We start from the raw sequence: 25,897 nt of genomic DNA, 5'->3' as shown, positions 1-25,897 counted from the left end.
TTGGGGTTTTAGGCTGGGTTTCTGTACAGCACTTTGTGACATCGACTGATGTAAAAAGGGCTTTATAAATAAATGTGATTGATTGAAAATAACTTGGTCTAGTTTAGACTACATGTGGAAACATCTATGCTGGGATTTCTTCAATGGTAGTCACCACTTTGTGTGCATTTGCCTTTGATGAACTAAATCAAATCAAATTGTATTGGTCACATACACATATTTAGCAGATGTTATTGCAGGTGTCGCTACACCCGCATGTCAAATAGCAACCATGTTCATACACACAGAGCATCACAAGAGAAACCATTCAATGGGTTAAGAATGGTAAGAATTCCTGCAACTTTATGGTCCACATCTCTCATGTTTCTGCGCAATCTCTCCACCTCATGCACTTTTCATCCGTGACTGTGTCAACCAAAATGAATGCCCAAGAACAGCTAGACGTGACTTTTATGCATGTTTTGGGCCGCAAATAACGATGTTCCAAACCACAAGCTTACCGGATGCTCTTTCTATTGAGACAGCTCCTAAACACACTTTCATCTGCATGTTCAGATTCTTTTAACATCAAACGCTGTTTTTCTATGTCACAACACTGAAACCCCACGTAATATAGGCTATGTGTGCAAACAAAAAAAACCTGACAGTGTATTAGTGGAATAAAGCTTTTATTATGCAATTTTTTTGTGTCAATACTTTGAAGTGCCTATGCACTCTCCCTCTTTGTTTGTTCCCCTTATAGTGTGAAAATCACGTCTCACTACGTCTCATATCTGGACAGACTTCAATAATGATACTGAAATGTCACATTTTACTTCAAATGTTTATTTAAAAATGTACAAAAACAGTATAAATAATATTAATCGAGATGAAATGTTTCAATAAAAAGAACAAGCCTTTGCTTTTTACAAACTTTTAAAAAGGTCTGCAACATAGGATGAAAAATACTAAATGTATATAAAAAGGTTATAGGAAGATTATATCTTCATGTTGCAAAACACAACACCAAAAACATGACGAAAACTAAAAATGTTCGTTTTAAAATAAAATATTAAACTGTAAGAGCATGCTGTTGATCTATGTATCATCTACAGTGAAATCACCTATGTTTCTAGAGACAAACACAATATATGTATAATATGTATTGCAGCGTATCACATTTTGCACAATTTCTTTGTCCAAAGGAAAACACAATTTTTCCATTCATAGAAAATCTGTTTCTCACTCCAACATTAGCACCAGAGCAGTCAAGTTTCAAACTTTTCTTTCACATGGACACAAATAAATGCTGAATTTGGCAAACATTGACAATTGGTTCATTCCTACAACTACGTGGTGCCTTTTCTGTCACCCAGGATTCAGTATATTACTTCTTATTCAGTGTAAAATGTGAATTCTAAAAGGCTTTAAATATAAAGTCAGGTGTCCTTAACACAAAAATATGGATATTGATGTAGGCATTTTTTGTCCCCGGTTGTTATTCATCAACTTCCATGAGAAATATTAGCCATAAAATACACTATTTAAAATATGTTTTCATTATTTTATAGTCCTAGTTAAATTATCTCTCATCAATAACGTTTTTTTCATGATTACTTTATTTATTATCATTTTATTTATTTCTGTGTGTCCCTGATTTCACTTTCCATCCTGTTAGTTTGTCCTAATTCTCCACTTAAGAAAACAACCCCTTCCTACAATGACACCATATTTAGGAAGAGTCATCATTTCTTTGGTGGGGAAACAATGGTGCATGGCTAAATAAATATTAATAGTCTGCATGTCCCACTCATACATTTCCACCCTGTTAGGCTAAATTAGAGGAAATCAAAACATTTACAAATGTTAAAATATGTTTGATAAGAGAATTTAAAATCCTGTTCAAGTGTTCACCATTATGCTAGCTCAATCTTGCTCACTCCCAGCGCTATGGCTAATATAGGCTCCACATTTCCACCCTGTTATGTTCCACCCTGTTATGATTATGCACCTGAAAAAATGTAAGTGCCTGAGCTTGACCAATATGTTTCCCTTTTTCTGATAGTACACTAAAAATACAATACAAAAGTTATGAGGTCCAAAAGGTACCGCATAGCAGGAATGACCCAATTTCTTCAACCGGAGACGAACAGCAAAAAATGAGGCAGAAATTAACTTAAAGCTGGGTTGAAGTCCTGCTTGACACATTTCAATCATATACATTCCAGTCAGTTTCTGGGATGGCTGGAATACATTGTCTCCCATTGCTCTTGCTATGTTAGGGGCTCCACCTGGCTCTATGCTGAGTCTGTTTAATATTCCAGAGTACCTGCAAGTCACCAGTCCAGGGTTCCTTCAGCAGTCATATCTGCATACCCCTCTGGCTCCCATATCAAACCCCTACCCTTCCTCTGCCATTCTTCGCCACATCCAGTATGGCGGCCGCCACTTCTGACGAGTTCTTGGAGTTGTGCATCTTGTGCTGGCTGCTGTCGGTGGAACGTGCCTGCAGGGTGGCCCGCCCCCGGAGGTATTTCAGGCCGCGACGCAGCTCCTTGCGAATGTTGTCGCTGGAGAGCACGTAGAGGATGGGGTTGATAGCGCTGTTTAAGGTGGACAGGCCCAAAGAGATAGTGTAAGGGGTGTAGATGCTTTCCTCGAAGTTGCATGTCTTCTGCAGCTTGGGGATGTGGAAGGTGACTGCGCGAAGCAGCAGGATGATGTGGTATGGCGCAAAGCACACCAGGAAGAGGATAACCACGGCAATCGCCAAGTAGCGCACCCGCTCCTTCTGGCACGGCTGCAGCCCCGTGCTGGCCTGCACGCTGGCCAGGATGGCACGGTTGGTGACCACCAGCACGACCAGCGGGGCCAAGAAGCCAATGACGAAGCGTGCGTAGTTGAAACCCGTCACGGTGAGCGTGCTCTGGCCCGGCTCGAAGCATTTCTTCTCTACCGTGTTGCCCTCCATCATGGTAAAAACTGGCACGTGGCCCATGAACACCACCAAGACGATTACCATGGTAACCGCAACTGCCAGCCTCTGCTGGCGAAGGCCGCGCGACTCCACGGCGTAGACCACGGCCACATATCGGTCGCTGGAGATGCAGCACAGCAGGAAGATGCTGATGTACATGTTGTTGAAGAAGAAGTAGCCCGTCACCTTGCAAGCCATGGAGCTCCAGCGCCACTGGTGGCCCATGTTCGCGTAGTCGGCCCACATGGGCAGGGTGCAGAGGTAGATGAGGTCGCACACGGACAGGCTCAACAGATAGATGCCCAGGACGTTTTTGCGGCGCACCTGGAGGAAGGTCAGGTAGACAGTAACGATATTGGCGGGCAGCCCGATAATCAGTACCACACTGTAAAGCACAACCAGGGGCACGCGGTCCTCAAAGTAGGTCAGGTTGCAGTTGGTGGCCCCAACGCTGATCTGAGTCACGGTCATCTCATGCATAGTGTCTGGAGGGTAGAGAGAGAGAGGGAAAGAGAGAAAAAGCAGTCACATTTCCTATTTTGGTATGCAGGTTGTGTGATATATAAAACCTTTGAATGTATGCAAACACAAATGAGGAAATCACAAGATTAACTCTAAATCACTCTGTTTGCAGAGCATTTTTCCGCAGATGTTTACATGTCATTCATATTGGTTGGATATCTCCGGAACAAATCATGCTTGAAGATGGCCTATTGCCCTAGTAAGCAAACTAACAAGGGCTTTTTAATTTTGATCGCAAAAGGCGTTTTTCTGGCTTGCTTCACAGCTTTGTGTTTTACAAAATTCTAGACCTACAGTAGGCCCCTAATATGTAAGCCACATCCATTCGTTCTCGTGGTTTGTCTACTCTACAGCCACTGTAGTCTAATGTGATAGACTTTACCTTACTTACACACACATACAGAAACAGAAACATAATTACTCTGTATTCACAGGAAAAACCCTTAGGGGCCACTAAAGGAAGAATGAGTGAGTGAGTTATGTGCATAGTGAGTCACACATACATGACTATGTGCGACTGTCCAAAAGCGGCAACATGGTTTAAAGTCAGCCCTCGGCTTTATGGAAATGTACATCTGATTTGTCAAGGCCCTTAGCATGTTGAGTCATTTGCATGTTAAAGTTCTTCTTTGCTGAGAATCAATTAGCAAGCAACCAAAAACCACACAATAGACAAGTAATACCACAACTCCCAGATGGTGCATCTCAACTGAAAACTACTTTCTGTTGACTAACCATGACGACTCATCTAGTCATCAACCTTGATGGTCATTGTTAGACCCAAGTTGGTACATAAAGAAAATGTACAGTATAAAATATATTTGGGTATATTTGTTATTGAATATAGAATTGTATGACAACTGTTTATTGTATGTACAGAAACCCAACTTTATGACTATTGTGACACCGAATGGCTTGTTGGACAGCATAAAGGGATTATGGGTAAAGATGGCCTCAGTATAATTGGAAGAAGTGAAGGAGACCTGTATGGAAGATGCAAAAGAGAAACAGCTTTCAACCATGTAAACCATTTAATTTATCTTGCATTCTTTTTTTTTTACATTCATGGGTTTAACTTTTTTTGACATCATTACCATCTTGGAACCTGTTAGAACACCCGGACTATATTGTTTGTTTTTCCATTTATCAGCCTGGAACTGTGTGACAAACCAGACAATTATTTGTGAGTAATGAATATAATTTACCTGCAACAACTCTGAAGTCTCTCAATGGGAAAACACCTGTAAAGGTGTCTATAGATATGTGTGGCGGAGTTGAGAGATGTGGCTTTCCCTATTACTTGTTTGTTTTGATATTGAGCTATCTGATATAAATGCTCTAAGACTTCTAGGTGGTATTGGTATGTTTTCATTGGTTGGCTTTAAACTAGACTACACGTGCACGAGAGGTAGGTTACAGTACGCTATTTTGTGAACCCTTTTAGATAAACTAAACTAAAAGGGGTCCCAGTCTAAGTTGGAGATGGATGATGTGGCGGTCATGACATTTTGTCACCAGGTGATTGTCAAGCAATTAACTGCCGGTCTCATGATAATTGACCGTTAATTAACATAAACACGTTTAGCATCTCCTGGCTTCCACACATATCCTACAAGCCACTGATGCAGACCTTTGGAATATCTACATTTTAAAAAGTCTAATAAATCCATGTAATATAGCCTGCACCATCATAATAAATCCATTGTTTATTTTAGACAGGTCTAAAGAAACATGATATGAAGAAAATGTAGTCTATTTCAGAAGAAAAGAATAGCATACTCTGAGTTGTCCTTATGTTAGGCCCTTATCTGGCTATGCCATATGGCTGTGGGCTATGCTAATTAATTTAGCAGACAAGATTTTCTGAGAATTCCGTGGCATTATTATTATTATTATTATTATTATTATTACATTTACATTACATTTACATTTAAGTCATTTAGCAGACGCTCTTATCCAGAGCGACTTACAAATTGGTGCATTCACCTTATGATATCCAGTGGAACAACCACTTTACAATAGTGCATCTAAATCTTTTAAAGGGGGGGGGGGGGTTAGAAGGATTACTTTATCCTATCCTAGGTATTCTTTAAAGAGGTGGGGTTACAGGTGTCTCCGGAAGGTGGTGATTGACTCCGCTGTCCTGGCGTCGTGAGGGAGCTTGTTCCACCATTGGGGTGCCAGAGCAGCGAACAGTTTTGACTGGACTGAGCGGGAACTGTGCTTCCTCAGAGGTAGGGGGGCCAGCAGGCCAGAGGTGGATGAACGCAGTGCCCTTGTTTGGGTGTAGGGCCTGATCAGAGCCTGAAGGTATGGAGGTGCCGTTCCCTTCACAGCTCCGTAGGCAATCACCATGGTCTTGTAGCGGATGCGAGCTTCAACTGGAAGCCAGTGGAGAGAGCGGAGGAGCGGGGTGACGTGAGAGAACTTGGGAAGGTTGAACACCAGACGGGCTGCGGCGTTCTGGATGAGTTGTAGGGGTTTAATGGCACAGGCAGGGAGCCCAGCCAACAGCGAGTTGCAGTAATCCAGACGGGAGATGACAAGTGCCTGGATTAGGACCTGCGCCGCTTCCTGTGTGAGGCAGGGTCGTACTCTGCGAATGTTGTAGAGCATGAACCTACAGGATCGGGTCACCGCCTTGATGTTAGTGGAGAACGACAGGGTGTTGTCCAGGATCACGCCAAGGTTCTTAGCACTCTGGGAGGAGGACACAAGGGAGTTGTCAACCGTGATGGCGAGATCATGGAACGGGCAGTCCTTCCCCGGGAGGAAGAGCAGCTCCGTCTTGCCGAGGTTTAGCTTGAGCTGGTGATCCGTCATCCACACTGATATGTCTGACAGACATGCAGAGATACGATTCGCCGCCTGGTTATCAGAAGGGGGAAAGGAGAAGATTAATTGTGTGTCGTCTGCATAGCAATGATAGGAGAGACCATGTGAGGATATGACAGAGCCAAGTGACTTGGTGTATAGCGAGAATAGGAGAGGGCCTAGAACAGAGCCCTGGGGGACACCAGTGGTGAGAGCACATGGTGCGGAGACAGATTCTCGCCACGCCACCTGGTAGGAGCGACCTGTCAGGTAGGACGCAATCCAAGCGTGGGCCGCGCCGGAGATGCCCAACTCGGAGAGGGTGGAGAGGAGGATCTGATGGTTCACAGTATCAAAGGCAGCAGATAGGTCTAGAAGGATGAGAGCAGAGGAGAGAGAGTTAGCTTTAGCAGTGCGGAGAGCCTCCGTGACACAGAGAAGAGCAGTCTCAGTTGAATGCCCAGTCTTGAAACCTGACTGATTAGGATCAAGAAGGTCATTCTGAGAGAGATAGCAGGAGAGCTGGCCAAGGACGGCACGTTCAAGAGTTTTGGAGACAAAAGAAAGAAGGGATACTGGTCTGTAGTTGTTGACATCGGAGGGATCGAGTGTAGGTTTTTTCAGAAGGGGTGCAACTCTCGCTCTCTTGAAGACGGAAGGGACGTAGCCAGCGGTCAAGGATGAGTTGATGAGCGAGGTGAGAAGGTCTCCGGAAATGGTCTGGAGAAGAGAGGAGGGGATAGGGTCAAGTGGGCAGGTTGTTGGGCGGCCGGCCGTCACAAGACGCGAGATTTCATCTGGAGAGAGAGGGGAGAAAGAGGTCAAAGCACAGGGTAGGGCAGTGTGAGCAGGACCAGCGGTGTCGTTTGACTTAGCAAACGAGGATCGGATATCGTCAACCTTCTTTTCAAAATGGTTGACGAAGTCATCCGCAGAGAGGGAGGAGGGGGGGGGGAGGGGGAGGAGGATTCAGGAGGGAGGAGAAGGTAGCAAAGAGCTTCCTAGGGTTAGAGGCAGATGCTTGGAATTTAGAGTGGTAGAAAGTGGCTTTAGCAGCAGAGACAGAAGAGGAGAATGTAGAGAGGAGGGAGTGAAAGGATGCCAGGTCCGCAGGGAGGCGAGTTTTCCTCCATTTCCGCTCGGCTGCCAGGAGCCCTGTTCTGTGAGCTCGTAGTGAGTCGTCGAGTCACGGAGCAGGAGGGGAGGACCGAGCCGGCCTGGAGGATAGGGGACAGAGAAAATCAAAGGATGCAGAAAGGGAGGAGAGGAGGGTTGAGGAGGCAGAATCAGGAGATAGGTTGGAGAAGGTTTGAGCAGAGGGAAGAGATGATAGGATGGAAGAGGAGAGAGTAGCGGGAGAGAGAGAGCGAAGGTTGGGACGGCGCAATACCATCCGAGTAGGGGCAGAGTGAGAAGTGTTGGATGAGAGCAAGAGGGAAAAGGATACAAGGTAGTGGTCGGAGATTTGGAGGGGAGTTGCAATGAGATTAGTGGAAGAACAGCATCTAGTAAAGACGAGGTCAAGCGTATTGCCTGCCTTGTGAGTAGGGGGGGAAGGTGAGAGGGTGAGGTCAAAAGAGGAGAGGAGTGGAAAGAAGGAGGCAGAGAGGAATGAGTCAAAGGTAGACGTGGGGAGATTAAAGTCACCCAGAACTGTGAGAGGTGAGCCATCCTCAGGAAAGGAACTTATCAAGGCGTCAAGCTCATTGATGAACTCTCCAAGGGAACCTGGAGGGCGATAAATGATAAGGATGTTAAGCTTGAAAGGGCTGGTAACTGTGACAGCATGGAATTCAAATGAGGAGATAGACAGATGGGTCAGGGGAGAAAGAGAGAATGTCCACTTGGGAGAGATGAGGATTCCAGTGCCACCACCCCGCTGGCTCGATGCTCTAGGGGTATGCGAGAACACGTGGGCAGACGAAGAGAGAGCAGTAGGAGTAGCAGTGTTATCTGTGGTAATCCATGTTTCCGTCAGCGCCAGGAAGTCTAGGGACTGGAGGGTAGCATAGGCTGAGATGAACTCAGCCTTGTTGGCTGCAGACCGGCAGTTCCAGAGGCTGCCGGATTATTGTTATTATTATTGGGCACCCGGGTGGCGCAGTGGTCTAAGGCATTGCATCTCAGTGCAAGAGGCATTACTGCAGTCCCTGGTTCAAATCCAGGCTGCATCACATCTGGCCGTGATTGGGAGTCCCATAGGGCGGTGCACAATTGGCCAGGGTAGGCCGTCATTGTAAATAAGAATTTGTTCTTAACTGACTTGCCTAGTTAAATAAAGGTAAGATATATAATTATTTTATATTATTAAAAATACAATTGAAGATAGCTGAATTAAATAGAAAGGATATTTTCTCCAAACGATTTCTGAGGGAGTGTGCACATGTGGCTATTCTGTGTTGAGCGGTTAACAAAGAAACTGGTCCTCCTAAATGCTTAATTTAGAATTATTAATGTAACTTTAGTTGTTCTACAAACATTGGGCTATATGTTTAAATTTTTTATTCATTTTAATGCTTCATGATGCGACTAATGATGATTTGAAAAAAGTTGCATGAAAGGCATGAGCTCTGATTTGTTTCTTGCACAGGCTGCACACACTTCATCAGTCTCTCATTCACAATTTGACAAGCACTTGATAATGCCTCAAATTTCCCAGCGCCATCCCCCTTGTGTGGCCATAATGCCCCAAAAAGATCCATGCCTTTTGCGGCCAGTGGTCATTGTACCCATGAGCTGAATATAATAATTATCATTCCCTTCTCCCAGCTGTGTGCTCCAAAGCATCACTCACTCACATGGCTCTCTCAGATACCTCAATTCTTATTAGCCAATGCCTGTCCCGTGATCGGGTTCTTCTTCTGACAGGCATCTCAGCTCCAAAGTAACAAGATGAGTAGGGCTAATGAACAGCAAAAGCACTAGCCTATGTCAATCTACTATCCCCCATAGTACAAAAGTTGACCTATTCTATTGGTCAACTTGTCCTTCTGTGCGAGAAAGATCAGAACGTTTAGCTTAAAATGTTGATAAACTATTAGGCTATTTCTTCACGTTGTATGCGCTGCAATGCACACGCGGCAGTAGGCTATTAGCGCGAATGTTCCAAAATGCAATAAATTATCAGGAAAACACCATTCTCAAAAGTGACCGCAAATGCGATTATGCATGTAATGCTTTATTATAAAGGTACATTTTTATGGTGAAAATTATCTTCCCCAAACTTGAAACTCACACACTGCCTATGCATGCCAGTTAGGCTCTCCACTGTTTGTAAAGTGGATTAATGTGCTTAATTTTATGAAGTTATTTGGCCACTTTATCAAAACATATAGGCCATGGGCTAGGCTACATGAGGTGTGGGACTATGATTTGAAAAAGTCAGGAAACAAATGCATGTGCTGTTTCTTGCCTTACTGCACACAAGCTGGGCATCATTCACAAGTGATAATATATAATTCACAAGCTAATATTGTCACCCATCACACTATTCTTGATTTAATCTTGTGATATTTCAGTCTCTACATATACTAAATAATATATGTGTGAAATTAGTTTTGATTTAGAATGGACCATTATCATGCATCAACACTCTGTGGCACCACTTGCACACGCAATAATTGAGCAGCAAAAGAAGGCTGCTGCTAGGCTTGGGTGGTATACCGTATATACTGTATACCGGGGTATTTGGAAAAATCCACGGGATGGTTTTTCAATACCGTTGAAACTATTTCTTTGAAGGTTTTTTTTGTACATTTGAATATTTGTAGCTACTTTTTAAGTAAATACCTGCAGTTAATATGTGTAATATGTTAGGAGATAAAGAACATTGAGTTTTTAATTTCACCTGTCACATTATTATGAAGCTTACAATAATCACCAGTCACGTGGTGTTTGCTTGCAAGCACACAACAACGAGAGACTGGAGCCTTGTGAGTCACTCACTGTTGTGCAGTATGCTAATTTAGTAGCTAGTTAGCTATCTAGCTAAGTGGTTAGCTTCTCCCAAAATGAAATATTCGCTTCGTAACAGCAGAGAATCCCCTCCTGGATCAATAGCCTTGCTGGCTAATATTTGTTTTGTGCAGCATTTTTGAGTTACTTGTATAGTTTAGGTTAGAAACTGTATGCAATGCGCTCGTTAGCATCGCTCTATGTCATATGTTCTTGTTTGAATTGCTAACCTCTGGATTTCAGAGTATCAGTGGGGTTTGAAAACAGCGCCCCCAGTGTCGGTTTTATTGAATATCTTGTTATGGCACAAGGTCGGTATGAAGGTATGACAATCTGGATACCGCCCAAGCCTAACTGCTGCACCAACTGTGTATATTCCTTATGACCTAAAACTATCAGACTTCAGTGGGGCCTCTTGGGAGCAGACAGTTGAGAAATGGATAGCCCTGGTGAAGTTGAGCTTACGGGTCTCCTGTGTGCTGGTAAGTGATTGGGCGGAGCTAATCAGACAGCACCTGAAAGGAGAGGCCAGTGAAACGGTGAAGCTGATGGTAGAGGAGGATGAAGAGGATGTTGCCGGCATCTTTGCGTTACATTTGAACATGTACGGGGGTAAGGTTCCTCTGGGGACCTTGTTTAACTTCTTTGGGATAGGGGGCAGTATTTTCACAGCCGGATAAAAAACGTACCCGATTTAATCTGGTTACTACTCCTGCCCAGAAACTAGAATGTGTATATAATTAGTAGATTTGGATAGAAAACACTCTAAAGTTTCTAAAACTGTTTGAATGGTGTCTGTGAGTATAACAGAACTCATATGGCAGGCAAAAACCTGAGAAGATTCCATGCAGGAAGTGCCCTGTCTGACAATTTGTTGTCCTTCTGTTGCATCTCTATCGAAATTACAGCATCTGTGCTGTTACGTGACACTTTCTAAGGCTTCCATTGGCTCTCTAAAGCCGCCAGAAAGTGGAATGGGGTGTCTGCTGTCTCTGGGCAAAGTATAGGAGCAGAGTAAGTGGTCCGCCTGGGGACAGTGAGACTGGAGATGCGCGGTCACGAGAACTCGCCATTTTTTTCTTTCTCTCTTTGAATGAATACAACGTTGCCCGGTTGGAATATTATCGCTATTTTATGAGAAAAATAGCATAAAAATTGATTTTAAACAGCGTTTGACATGCTTCTAAGTACGGTAATGGAATATTTTGAAATGTTTTGTCACGAAATGCGCTCGCGCGTTACCCTTCGGATAGTGACCTGAACGCATGAACAAAACGGAGGTATTTGGATATAACTATGGATTATTTGGAACCAAAACAACAGCAAAGGTAATCCAATTTTTCTAATAGTAATTCTGAGTTTACTGAGCCCCGACGTTGGCGGTCTGAATAGCTAGCCTTGATGGCCGAGCTATGTACTCAGAATATTGCAAAGTGTGCTTTCGCCGAAAAGCTATTTTAAAATCGGACATAGCGATTGCATAAAGGAGTTCTGTATCTATAATTCTTAAAATAATTGTTATGTATTTTGTCAACATTTAATCATGAGTAATTTAGTGAATTCACCAGAAGTTTTCGGTGGGTATGCTAGTTCGGAACATCACATGCTAATGTAAAAAGCTGGTTTTTGATATAAATATGAACTTGATTGAATAAAACATGCATGTATTGTATAACATAATGTCCTAGGAGTGTCATCTGATGAAGATCATCAAAGGTTAGTGCTGCATTTAGCTGTGGTTTGGGTTTATGTGACATATATGCTTGCTTGGAAAATGGCTGTGTGATTATTTGTGTCTATGTACTCTCCTAACATAATCTAATGTTTTGCTTTCGCTGTAAAGCCTTTTTGAAATCGGACAATGTGGTTAGATTAACGAGAGTCTTATCTTTAAAATGGTGTAAAATAGTTGATCGTTTGAGAAAATTGAATTGTGGTATTTTAGTTGGTTTTGTATTTCCCGCTGTGCGATGCCATTGGCTGTTGGCTAGGGGTTCCGCTAGCGGAACGTCTAGATGCAAGAGGTTAAGGAGTTGCATGGGAAGACGCAAGGAGCTGATGAGAGCATTCGGGCCTATGCATATCACCTGCAGACAAAGTTGGACAGAGTGATAAAAAAAAATCCCAACTATGTTACAGAGCCGGAAGAAATACTCAAGAAACAGCTGATGTTGGAATTCCGTGAGGATGGCCTTCATCGGGAGATGAAGATGGTCCTAACAGAGAAAAAGTTGCCCTTCATTGATATGATTAATGTGGCCATCACCTGGTAAGAAGAGGAAAAACAACCCCAACCCCCAGCAACAAATCGCGAGGCACGGCGAGCGCCATCATCTTCTATAGCTTTAGAGGGCCTCCAAGACACAAATCAGAAGATGGCTTCCTTAGCAGGAAGAACTGGTTCAGGAAATTTGCCATGCCAGGAGAGACCGAACCCCCCAAGAGGAACAGCCCCCCAGGGAGGAGGAACACCAGACCTCCATTGACAGACAACTATGGACGATTCACAGTGCATTCGGAAAGTATTCAGATCCCTTGACTTTTTCCACATTTTCTTAGGTTACAACCTTATTTTAAAATTGATAAAATATTTTTTTCCCCTCATCAATCTACACACAATACCCCATAATGACAAAGCGAAAACAGATTTTTAGATTTAAAAAAAGAAAAAAAATACCGTATTTAGATAAGTATTCGAAATTGAGATTGAGCTCAGGTCCATCCTGTTTCCATTGATCATCCTTGAGATGTTTTTACAACTTGACTGTGGTAAATTCAATTGATTGAACATTATTTGGAAAGGCACATACCTGTCTATATACAGTGAGGGAAAAAAGTATTTGATCCCCTGCTGATTTTGTACGTTTGCCCACTGACAAAGAAATGATTAGTCTATAATTTTAATGGTAGGTTTATTTGAACAGTGAGAGACAGAATAACAACAAATAAATCCAGAAAAACGCATGTCAAAAATGTTATACAATTATTTGCATTTTAATGAGGGAAATAAGTATTTGACCCCCTCTCAATCAGAAAGATTTCTGGCTCCCAGGTGTCTTTTTTACAGGTAACAAACTGAGATTAGGAGCACTCCCTTTAAGAGTGTGCTCCTAATCTCAGTTTGTTACCTGTATAAAAGACACCTGTCCACAGAAGCAATCAATCAATCAGATTCCAAACTCTCCACCATGGCCAAGACCAAAGAGCTCTCCAAGGATGTCAGGGACAAGATTGTAGACCTACACAAGGCTGGAATGGGCTACAAGACCATTGCCAAGCAGCTTGGTGAGAAGGTGACAACAGTTGGTGCGATTATTCGCAAATGGAAGAAACACAAAAGAACTGTCAATCTTCCACGGCCTGGGGCTCCATGCAAGATCTCACCTCGTGGAGTTGTGTTGTTGCCTAAAAACTAATCAAATATATTTGATTAGATCAGGGGTTAAAACCAGTACAGGGAACAGAACCGAAAACCTGTAGTCCACAATCAGCTCCTTTCTCTTGCTGAATTTGAGGGGGGGGGGGGGGGGGGGGGTTGTTGTCTCTGACCTCCTCCGCTGTCTCATTGTTGTCGGTGATTAGGCCTACCACTGTTTTGTCGTCTGCAAACTTAATGATGTGTTGGAGTCATGTGCAGCCATTCAGACGTGGGTGAACAGGGAGTACAGGAGGGGACTAAGCATGCACCCCTGAGGGGCCTCCGTGTTGAGGGTCAGCGTGGCGGATGTGTGGCTGCCTACCTTCACCACCTGGTGTCGGCCCGTCAGGAAGTCCAGGATCCAGATGTAGAGGGAGGTGTTTAATGCCAGGGTCCTTAGCTTAGTGATGAGCTTGGAGGGCACAATGGTGTTGAACGCTGAGCTGTAGTCAATGAACAGCATTCTCACATAGGTGATCCTATTGTCCAGGTGGAAAATGGCAGTGTGGAGAGCAATAGAGATTGCGTTATCTGTGGATCTGTTGGGGCGGTTTGCGAATTGGAGTGGGTCCAGAGTGTCTTGGATGATGTTGTTGATGTGAACCATGACCAGACTTTCAAACATTTCATGGCTATGATTGCTACGGGGTGATAGTCATTTAGATAGATTACCTAGGCGTTCTTGGGCACAGGGACTATGGTGGTCTGCTTAAAACATATAGGTATTACAGACTGGTTCAGGGAGAGGTTGAAAATGTCAGTGAAGACACTTGCCAACTGGTCAGCGTATGCTCTGAGTATGTGTCCTGGTAATCCGTCTGGCCCTGCTGCCTTGTGAATGTTAACCTGTTGAAAGGTCTTATTTACATCGGCTACGGAGAGCGTGATCACACAGTCTTCCGGAACAGTTGGTGCTCTCATGCATAGTTCAGTGTTGCTAGCCTCGAAGCGTGCTTAGAAGGTACACGTATTTTGCTTGTCTGGTAGGCTCATGCCATTGGATAGCTTGCGGCTGGTTTTCCTTTTGTAATCCGTGATAGTTTGCAAACCCTGCCACATCTGACGAGCATCAGAGCCGGTGTAGTAGGATTCGATCTTGGTCCTGTATTGACGGTTCGTTGGAGGGCATAGCAGGATGTCTTATAAGGGTCTGGATTAGTGTCCCGCTCATTGAAAGCGGCAACGTTAGCCTTTAGCTCTGTGCGGATGTTGCCTGTAATCCATGGCTTTTGGTTGGGATATGTACGTTTGGTCAATGTGGGGACAACGTCGTCGATGCACTTATTAATGAAAGCAGTGACTGATGTGCTAAACTCTTCAATGCCATCGGATGAATCTCAGAACATGTTCCTGTCTGGTCTAGCGAAACAGTCGTGTAGTTTAGCATCCGCTTCATCAGACCATTTCCATATTGAGCGCGTCACTGGTACTTCCTGTTTGAGTTTTTGCTTGTAAGCAGGAATCAGGAGGATAGAGTTGTTGTCAGATTTGCCAAATGGAGGGTGAGGGAGAGCTTTGTATGCTTCTCTGTGTGTGGATGAAAGGTGATCTAGAGGTTTTTCTAGTTGCACAGGTAACATGCTGGTAAAAATTAGATAAAACAGATTTTAGTTTTCCTGCATTAAAGTCACCAGCCACTAGGAGCGCCGCCTCTTGGTGAGCATTTATTTATTTTTTGCTTATGGCCCTATACAGCTCGTTGAGTGCGGTCTTAGTGCCAGCATCAGTTTGTGGTGGTAAATAATAAATACTACAAAAAATATACATACATATTATCTTGGTAAATAGTGTGGTCTACAGCTTATCATGAGGTATTCGAACTCAGGTGAGCAGAACCAAGACTTCCTTAATATTAGAGAGTGACTTGTGTAATTCTATACAGTGTAATTGTTGAGTGACTTGTGTCAAAGCAGTTATATAATTAAACTGCACTCTAAAGCAAAGACTCAGCCAAAGAGTGTGTTACATCTTGCTTTTGTCTTTTTAACTGAAAAAGATTTAACCCTGCAGCTACACAGTTGACTCAGTCCCTGTGATGTGCAGAGGAGAAATTAACAAATTGGACCAGCCCAGTCTTCACTTGACCAAAAAATACTTCTGAAATGAGTGTGGGTCAAGAAGCCTTGTTAAACCATTTACATTTTTACAAGAGCAACACTAAAGCAACACTCTCCTGTGTGGCAGAGCATACTTTTTACCCTATGGCTGTTCAAGATGGATGCTTAAATAATAAATTGTTTATTTCCCAGTTACATTTGTGACTCGTTTCAGGAAATTAGGCGTATGTCGCACGTCACTACTTCACAGGACAGGCATTTGACTTTAACATACCTTTTTTTTTATCAAAATGTGTTTTTTGGCAGAAATGCCTTCTGGAACATGTGAACTTTCATTTGCCTTAATAACAAACTTGTATTGCCATCTGTAAATACGAATAAAATTGTTAAAATTACGAGCCTTGTTGGTTTAACCACAGAAAAAGACAAGAACCTTCCTGCTAGCTCTGCCTGGTGGAAGCAGAGTATGACAGCTAAAGAGATGGAGAAAATTCTGGCGTTTGATTGCAAATATGCGGAGGGAGTTGAAAAGAGAACACACAGAAGGCTGTTGTATAAAACACCTGTCTCCGGATTACATCTTCAAACTAAGGGCAACCATGGCATCCGGGACAGAGAGGGAGAAGCGTTCATCCATGTACAGTGGGTATAGAAAGTCACCACCCCCTTTCAAAATGTTCACCTTTTGTTGCTTTAGAGCCTGAAATGAAAACACATAACATTTGACTTTTTCAGGCTTTATTTACACACAGTAACCCACAACATCCAAGTAGAGAAAAAAATATCTTTAAATGTATTAATAGTAAAACAGTAAAATACCATACTTGAATAAGTGACCCCCCCCTTTAGAATTGCAATTTCAAACTTTCTGAAGTATAACCAAACACCTTCCAGATCACAAATCAGGCTAATTGGCTTCCATCTGTGATCAATTTTAGTGACTTTGATTAGTTCAGAATAAAAGCAGTTGTTCGTAGAGGACTCCACTGCTTAGTAGTGCAATTCAAAGCAAATAATCCACTACGGGCGGAAAGGTACTTTCAAAAGATCTACGAGATAAAGTTGTGGAAAGGCACATGTCAGGGGATGGATATAAAACAATTTAAAAGGCTTTGTCTATACCTCGGAGCACAGTTAAGACCATTATTAAGAAATTGAAGGCATATGCCACCACCCAGACCCTGCATAGTTCAGGCCATCCCTCCAAACTGGATGACTGGGCAAGGAGGAGACTGATCACAGAGGCTACCAAGAAGCCAATAGCGACTTTGAAGGAGCTTCAGGCCTTTATGGCAAAGACTGGTCAATGTGTGTATGTGACCACAATATTTCAAGCGCTCCACAAATCTGGCCTCTATGGGAGGGTCGCAAGAAAAAAAACAGTCCTCATAAAAAGCCACTTCAAGTCTCGTTTGAGCTTTGTCAAAAAGCACATTATAGATTCCGAGGCTAAGGTGCTGTGGTCAGATGAGACCAAAATTGAACTTTTTGGCCTGAAAGCAAAACTATATATTTGGTGAAAACCCAATAAATCTTCCCACTCAAAGAACACCATGCCAACAGTACAGCACAGCGGTGGCAGCATCCTGTTGTGGGGGTGTTTCTCTTCAGCAGGGACTGGAGCACTTGTCAGGATAGAAGGGAAAATGGACAGTGCAAAATACCGACAGATTCTTGAGGAGAACCTGCAGCTCTCTGCCAGGAAGTTAAAAATGGAAAGATGGTTCACCTTTCAACATGACAATGAAACAAAGCACACTGCCAAAGCAACCGTACAGTGGCTGAAGGAAAATAAGGTGAAAGTCCTTGAGTGGCCTAGTCAGAGCCCTGACATAAATCCTATTGAGAATCTGTGGAAGGACTTGAAGAGTGCAGTCCATGAGCGGTCACCATGCAATTTGACTGAGCTTAAACAATTCTGCAAAGAAGAATGGGCAAATATTGCACAGTCTAGGTCTGCAAAGTTAGTAGAGACGTATTCAAAGAGACTCATGGCTGTAATTCAAGCAAAAGATGGTTCCACCAAGTATTAACTCTGGGGGGTGTTATCCAAATAGGGTATTTTACTGTTTATTAGAGGGTTTTTAAAAAATGTTTTTCACTTGGATATTGTAGGTTATCCGTGTGTAAATAAAGTCTGATTTTATGTGTTTTCATATCAAGCTGTAAGGCAACAAAACATTTTTAAAGGGGGTGTTCACTTTCTACACACACAGGTAAGAGAGACTAGTTACATACGTTTTCAGATATTATACGTTTCTAATTTTGTCAGAAAGACGTTTACATTGCAAGTTAAAGAATACTGTTAGCTAGCTAGCTAATGTTAGTAATATTATTTGCATCTCAGAAATCCATTTGCATTGCTAGTTATAGCCTAATGTTAGCCAGCTAGCTAACATTGAACCTGGTTGGTTAGCTTTAGCTACCTGCAGATTCATCCATGGTAGTAAGGTTATGAGTTGGGATAGCTATCTAGCTACCTACCTACATGTCTAAACAAAAGGCTCCACTATGCAAGTAACCATTTCACTGTACCGTTTACACCTTCTGTATCCTGTGCATGTGACAAATAAACTTGTATTTTATTTGATAAAGTATGTGTTTACCAGAGACAGTAATTTGAAGAAAAACATGACCTGCACCAAAGACAAATTAGGATTTAATGTTAGGACAACTAGACAGTGTCCAAGTTCTAGAATGCTCCAGTAAAATGCCCTGTTTTTATTTTGTCACACTCACGACATTAAGCTATTTTCTATAATTAGCTCGCCATTAATTTGAAATAATTATCTTGTTGTGAGAGTATTTTACTGCAATAATTAATAAAAATGTGTTATAGTTAAGACGTTGTGAGCTATGATATGGTCATTATTTGAACTGGCTAACAAACTAGAAACTAACCAAAACCTTGTTTAGAAAGTTTATTTTAGTTGCCTGGTTTGCTAGATTGACATTTTCTAAATTCAATTTTAAAACGATAGGTTTATTGGTGTTAAAATACACCAATTATGCTGTTTTGGACCAACAGACTGCCTGTCATTTTGAGTTAATACTTTTTTTATAACAACAAGTTTGATGTCTGGCGACAATAGAATGTTCATGATGTCACTGCGACAACCCTCTACAGACATGTCGATAGACGTAGGATAAACCAGCCTTTAGTCTTGACATCGTTGGTTGTTCAGTACACTACCATATTCACTCTGTTTAGCACATGGCCTCATATGTGAATCCTTAAATAGATGGCTGGGGCTAAGGTTTAAGAGGGTGTGAACAATGCTGAATGACCATATCATAGCTCCCTGCACTAAAATGGCACCAGAAAAGAAGGCAGACGTTTTACGTGCCCCCAACTGATTATTTTTTTGTTTGTAACTTATTTTTTTTACTTATTTTGTACATAATGTTGCCGCTACCGTCTCTTATGACCGAAAATAACTTCTGGATATCTGGACTGCGATTACTCACCACTGACTGGCAGAATCCTTTTTTTCCTTTGACGAGCCCAACGCACGCAAACGATATACTGCTTTCTCGGGAACAGGCCCAGATCCCCGTGATTTGAGTGAAGAGGAGGTGGAGAAAAAGGGGCCAGAGGGTGGGCTGCCTTGTGAGAATTCATAGGCGATCGAATAAACCCCCACTTCCTTCCATTCTGCTAGCAAACGTGCAATCTTTGGACAATAAAATAGACGACCAACGCGGAAGATTAAACTACCAACGGGACATTCAAAACTGTAATATTTTATGCTTCACGGAGTCGTGGCTGAATAACGACACTATCAACATACAGCTGGCTGGTTATATGCTGCACCGGCAGGATAGAACAGCGGCGTCTGGTAAGACAAGGGGCGGCGGACTATGTATTTTTGTAAATAACAGCTAGTGCCCGATATCTAAGGAAGTCTCGAGGTTTTGCTCGCCTGAGGTAGAGTATCTCATGATAAGCTTTAGACCACACTATCTACCTAGAGAGTTATCTGTATTTTTTTGTAGCTGTTTAAATACCACCACAGTCAGAGGCTGGCACTAAGACAGCATTGAATGAGCTGTATTCCACCATAAGCAAACAAGAAAACTCACCCAGAGGCAGCACTCCTAGTAGCCGGGGACTTTAATGCAGGGAAACTTAAAAACGTTTCACCAAATTTCTATCAGCATGTTACATGTGCAACCAGAGGGAAAAAAAACTCTGGACCACCTTTACTCCACACACAGAGACGCATACAAAGCTCTCCCTCGCCCTCCATTTGGCAAACCTGGTCATAATTCTATTCTCCTGATTCCTGCTTACAAGCCAAAATTAAAGCAGGAGGCACCAGTTACTAGATCAATAAAAAAGTGGTCAGATGAAAGTGATACTAAGCTACAGGACTGTTTTACTAGCACAGACTGGAATATGTTCTGAGATTCCTCCGATGGCATTGAGGAGTACACCACATCAGTCTTCGGCTTCATCAATAAGTGCATCGATGACGTCCTGTCTCTGCATCGATGACGTCCTGTCGCCTGTCACTGGGCGAAAAACAGCAGGAGATTTTGTGAGTGGTCAGGCTGAGAACAGTGACACTGGAGATGCGCGTTCATGTGAATTCTCCATTTTTTTCTTTCAGCCTTTGAATGAATACAACGTCGCCTGGTTGGAATATTATTGCTATTTTACGAGAAAAATAGCATAAAAATTTATTTTAAACAGCGTTTGACATGCTTCGAAGTACGGTAATGGAATATTTTGAAATTTTTGTCACGAAATGCGCTCGCGCGTCACCCTTTGGATACTGACCTGAACGCACAAACAAAACGGAGGTATTTGAATATAACTATGGATTATTTGGAACCAAAACAACATTTGTTGTTGAAGTAGAAGTCCTGGGAGTGCATTCTGACGAAGAACAGCAAAGGTAATCCAATTTTTCTTATAGTAAATCTGAGTTTGGTGAGGGCCAAACTTGATGGGTGTCAAATTAGCTAGCCGTGATGGCCGGGCTATGTACTCAGAATATTGCAAAATGTGCTTTCGCCGAAAAGCTATTTAAAATCTGACACCGCGATTGCATAAAAGAGTTCTGTATCTATAATTCTTAAAATAATTGTTATGTTTTTTGTGAACGTTAATCGTGAGTAATTTGGTAAATTCACCGGAAGTTTGCGGTGGGTATGCTAGTTCTGAACATCACATGCTAATGTAAAAAAAGCTGGTTTTTGATTACAAATATGAACTTGATTGAACAAAACATGCATGTATTGTATAACATAATGTCCTAGGAGTGTCATCTGATGAAGATCATCAAAGGTTAGTGCTGCATTTAGCTGTGGTTTTGGTTTTTGTGACATATATGCTTGCTTTGAAAATGGCTGTGTGATTATTTTTGGAAGGGTACTATCCTGACATAATCTAATGTTTTGCTTTCGCTGTAAAGCCTTTTTGAAATCGGACAATGTGGTTAGATTAACGAGAGTCTTGTCTTTAAAATGGTGTAAAATAGTCAAATGTTTGAGAAATTGAAGTTATAGCATTTTTTAGGTATTTGTTTTTCGCGCCACGCAATTCCACTGGCTGTTGACTAGGGAGGTTAAACAGGTCAACATTCACAAGGCCGCAGGGCCAGATGGATTACCAGGACGTGTACTGTGAGCATGCGCTGACCAACTGGCAAGTGTCTTCACTGCCATTTTCAACCTCTCCCTGTCCGAGTCTGTAATACCAACATGTTTCAAGCAGACCACCATAGTGCCTGTGCCCAAGAACACAAAGGTAACCTGCCTAAATGACTACCAGCCCATAGCACTCACGTCTGTAGTCATGAAGTGCTTTGAAAGGCTGGTCATGGCTCACCTCAACACCATTATCCCAGAAACCCTAGACCCACTTCAATTTGCATACCGCCCCAACAGATCCACAGATGATGCAATCTCTATTGCACTCCACACTGCCCTTTCCCACCTGGGCAAAAGGAACACCTATGTGAGAATGTTGTTCATTGACTACAGCTCAGCGTTCAACACCATAGTGCCCTCAAAGCTCATCAATAAGCTAAGGACCCTGGGACTAAACACCTCCCTCTGCGACTGGATCCTGGACTTCCTGACGGGCCGACACCAGGTGGTAAGGGTAGGTAACAACACATCCGCCGCGCTTATCCTCAACACTGGGGCCCCTCAGGGGTGCGTGCTCAGTCCCCTCTTGTACTGTTCACTCATGACTGCACGGCCAGGCACGACTTCAACACCATCATTAAATTTGCCGATGACACAACAGTGGTAGGCCTGATCATCGACAACAACGAGGCAGCCTATAGGGAGGAGGTCAGTGACCTGGTCGTGTGGTGCTAGGACAACAACCTCTCCCTCAACGTGATCAAAGCAAAGGAGATTATTGTGGACTACAGGAAAAAGAGGACCAAGCACGCCCCCATTCTCATCGACAGGGCTGCAGTGGAGCAGGTTGAGATCTTCAAGTTCCTTGGTGTCCACATCACCAACAAACTAACATGGTCCAAGCACACCAAGACAGTCGTGAAGAGGGCACAACAAAACCTATTCCCCCTCAGGAGACTGAAAAGATTTGGCATGGGTCCTCAGATCCTCAAAAGGTTCTACAGCTGCACCATCGAGAGCATCCTGACTGGTTGCATCACTACCTGGTATGGCAACTGCTCGGCCTCCGACCGCAAGGCACTACAGAGGGTAGTGTGAACGGCCCAGTACATCACTGGGGCCAAGCCTCCTGCCATCCAGGACCTCTATACCAGGCGGTGTCAGAGGAAGGCCCTAAAACTTGTCAAAGACTCCAGCCACCCTAGTCATAGACTGTCCTCTCTGCTACCGCACGGCAAGCGGTACCGGAGCGCCAAGTCTAGGTCCAAGAGGCTTCTAAACAGCTTCTAACCCCAATCCATAAGACTCCTGAACACCTAATCAAATGGCTACCCAGACTATTTGCATTGCCCCCCCACACTCTCCCCCTCTTTTACACCGGTGCTACTCTCTGTTGTTATTATCTATGCATAGTCACTTTAATAACTCTACCTTCATGTACATATTACCTCAACTAACCAGTGCCCCCGCACATTGACTCCGTACCAGTACCCCCCATGTATATAGTCTCACTATTGTTATTTTACTACTGCTCTTTAATTACTTGCTACTTTTATTTCTTATTCTTATCCATACTTTTTTTAACTGCATTGTTGGTTAGGGGCTTGTAAGTAAGCATTTCGCTGTAAAGTCTACACCTGTTGTATTCAGCGCATGTGACCAATAAAATTTGATTTTTTATTTTTTTTATTTGAATGTGTGTAGACAAAGAAGAGCTCTCCAGTAGGTGCACCAAATATTCAAGAGCCATTTTCTCAAAAGTGGGGTTACAAGTTCATCAAAGTTCAAAGCATAATTACTTTCCCATTGTTCCTTAACTGTAGTGTATGATATACCATTTTCTAGCTCTGAGTCTCTACTTTTATCCAATGTAAAAACACAATTTCAATTTTTGCTACATAAGACCGAATCAAGCTGGTCGGTCACATTTATGATGAGAGGGGTGAATGAATGGATCACTAGAGCACTGGGAAAATCAACCTGGTCTCAGAGCATTCTGTATTATTCTGTATGTAAATCCGAGACGCCCCATTTTAAGATGATATGTTATGTTTCGTATGGTACGTATTAATTTTTGGATGTCCATCACCCATTTGGTATGATATGTTACAAATTAAACGCTGTATTATAGTGTTACAAATTAGGGTTAGGAGAAGGGTTAGCTAACATGCTAAGTAGTTGCAAAGTAGCCAAAAAATAGTCGTTGAAAAGTTGCTCATTAGCTAAAATTGTCAGTGATGAGATTGGAACTCGAAATTCCCTAATTTGAGTATCTCGGATTTACATTTAATATGTTACATCTACCATGTTCGACTAGTCTATGAAACCAGGCTGGGAAAATAGGCATCAGGGAACTGCTGCCTGACAAACGAGACTAGGAGATAGGCTATATAAAACAAATGCAAATTTGAATCATTAATGCATAGTAGTACAAGGAACCTACGCATTTAGCATGGCATTTACAATTCAGAATGTATAAATTATAGCCCAGAAGCTGTAGCTTCTACAGAACCATGGACCAGCACACTGGTTCAGTAAGTGCATAGCCTACATATATCTATTGGACCATTTTCTCTGAAAGTGAGTTTGATCGATATTGAAAGAGGGGCTGGCTCCTCCGCCTGCTGTAAGGCTTTGTCTTCATTGTGTCACATGCCCTCTTTCCTGACATACATTTATGTTAAGGATGAACACGATGACTCTAGGAGAAAATGAAACCTTTGCTCTGTGTCGCCTGCCATTAGTGACGGTAGCGCACATTAATTTCACCCCCGTTAATCTCGGTGCTCCGGGGATTTTTGAGTGTGCGCCTCTTTCAACTCACTTGACAGTTTGTATGGGAGACCTAAGTGGGTGTGCTACATTATCTTATTTTATGTCTAGGCTAGCGTAGCCTACCTGAAGGCACACACAATATTCTGAGACTAAGGCTGAGTGTGCGGGAGCGCTCGTGCGACAGATGTAATCACATGAATTGACATAAACAACATGGCTGATTTAAAATATTTTCCAAATTTCACCATTTAAACTATTCATTAAATATTGATCATCTCGTTGTTTACAAAAAAAATGTATACAACATTTAACTACCCACTGAGTCTAACAAGGTGGCCAGGTGAACAGCTATGCTTTGCTTATTGAACACTTAATAATGAATAGCCGTCTGGAATTATTAATCACAGTTGCTTTTTAATAGTATTATAATAAAATATAAATAACAAATAACCAACAATAAACTCACAATTTTATTTCATGTCCTAGGCTACAATAACAGCAAACTACCAGTAACTGAGGTGACCTATATATGTACCTACATTTCCCCGCATGATCCTTGAAGACAAAAAAATAAATCACAAATTTTTTTAGAGAGTTTTTCTCATTAGTCGATCACCAAAATACAAAACTACACTTCCAATCACTGCACGATATACCATAAAACTGAACCGATAACTAAGTCGCAAATAATAATATCAGTCAGAGCGTAATATCCAGAAGTGCACGCTGCATGTTAACTCTGGTTCAGGGCGGTTAGTCCGTATCCTTTCACTACGGAGGAAGGCGCACTAAGGACCTGGACCAGAGCTAATACTCGCTAAATCAATAATTTCTTAAAAGTTACAATTATCTCAATCACACGTTTCAACATTCTGTCAGAGAAACTCACAGTTTTGCTGTAACATCTCTCGAAATCCGTAAACAGTCTTCATACATTACTGCCTGAAAGAGAGCATGCTTCTTCCACCTTCGTCATACATTCTACATTCATAAGCATACAGTTAAAGTGCTGTTTAAACATCCGCTGCGACAGTAGTACGTGCGCGGAGGAAGATCCCCGCGCTCTGAAATGTCACGAGGTTTGAATATAGCAATACCACAAGTGACAAATCATTGATGTATTGCTCCAGTGTACTCTTACCACCTAAAAAAAAAATATTGCACTGACTTCTTGAAAAAGACACACATGAGCACATGAGATTGTTTTTTTTAAATATAAAAATACTTAAAAAAAAATGTAATCTGTTGATGATTCATTTACTAAGTCTTCTGTGTAAAAACAGAAGGGAATGCAATGAGTAAGCCAGCAAGGTCATAATTTGTATCAATGCTAACATTTAGCCAAGGCCAGGAAATTGAGTAATTCCATAGCCTATATGCTATAGCAAGGATTAGTGGGAAAGATGCTAGGGATGTTCTGAACGTACTCCACTCCCGAGGCAAAAGCCACCTAAATTGCACAAAACGTTGCCAAAAACAAGACCTCCCTGAGCCATGTTTTCAAAACCTAAACTCTAGAGAAACTGAAAGAATAAAAGGCGAAAGAAAGACTTCTGTGTTGGTCATTACTGAGATGTGGTTAAGGAAGAGTGTTTTGAATACAGACGTTAACCTTTCTGGTTATAACCTTTTTCGGCAAGACAGACCTTCCAAAGGTGGGGGTGGCAATCTTTACCAAGGATCACCTTCAGTGCTCGGTTGTCTCCACCAAGTCTATCCCCAAACAATTTGATTTGCTGGTTTTAAGCATTAAACTTTCAAATAGCTCTTTGTTGACTGTTGCTGGATGCTATCGTCCTCCAT

At 42.4% G+C, this 25,897-nt stretch overlaps 1 protein-coding gene across 2 annotated transcripts; it reads right to left on the bottom strand.

The window, feature by feature from the left end:
- Positions 1 to 809: 809 nt before the first annotated feature.
- gp132 (Probable G-protein coupled receptor 132) lies at positions 810 to 25,148 on the bottom strand. Of its 2 annotated transcripts, XM_014144718.3 has the most exons (2): positions 24,984 to 25,148; positions 810 to 3,441 (listed from the first exon to the last, which is right to left on the bottom strand). In XM_014144718.3, the coding sequence occupies exons 1-2, from the start codon at positions 25,024 to 25,026 to the stop codon at positions 2,372 to 2,374; spliced, it is 1,113 nt and encodes a 370-aa protein (XP_014000193.1). In that variant the 5' UTR covers positions 25,027 to 25,148; the 3' UTR covers positions 810 to 2,371.
- Between the last annotated feature and the right edge of the window lie 749 nt (positions 25,149 to 25,897).

Source organism: Salmo salar, chromosome 15 (assembly GCF_965601325.2).
Source record: "Salmo salar chromosome 15, fSalSal1, whole genome shotgun sequence".
NCBI classification, from domain to species: Eukaryota; Metazoa; Chordata; class Actinopteri; order Salmoniformes; family Salmonidae; genus Salmo; species Salmo salar.
Note: the sequence above shows the minus strand (reverse complement) of the source record. Positions and strands in the feature narration are given on the sequence as shown.

Bases quoted from the DNA above. Each gene is read 5' to 3' on its own strand.
- gp132 (XM_014144718.3), bottom strand. From the start codon at position 25,026: ATGAAGACTGTTTACGGATTTCGAGAGATGTTACAGCAAAACT. The intron at 3,442-24,983 runs GTGAGTTTCTCT...TCTACCCTCCAG, and splicing joins AGAGATGTTACAGCAAAACT to ACACTATGCATGAGATGACC.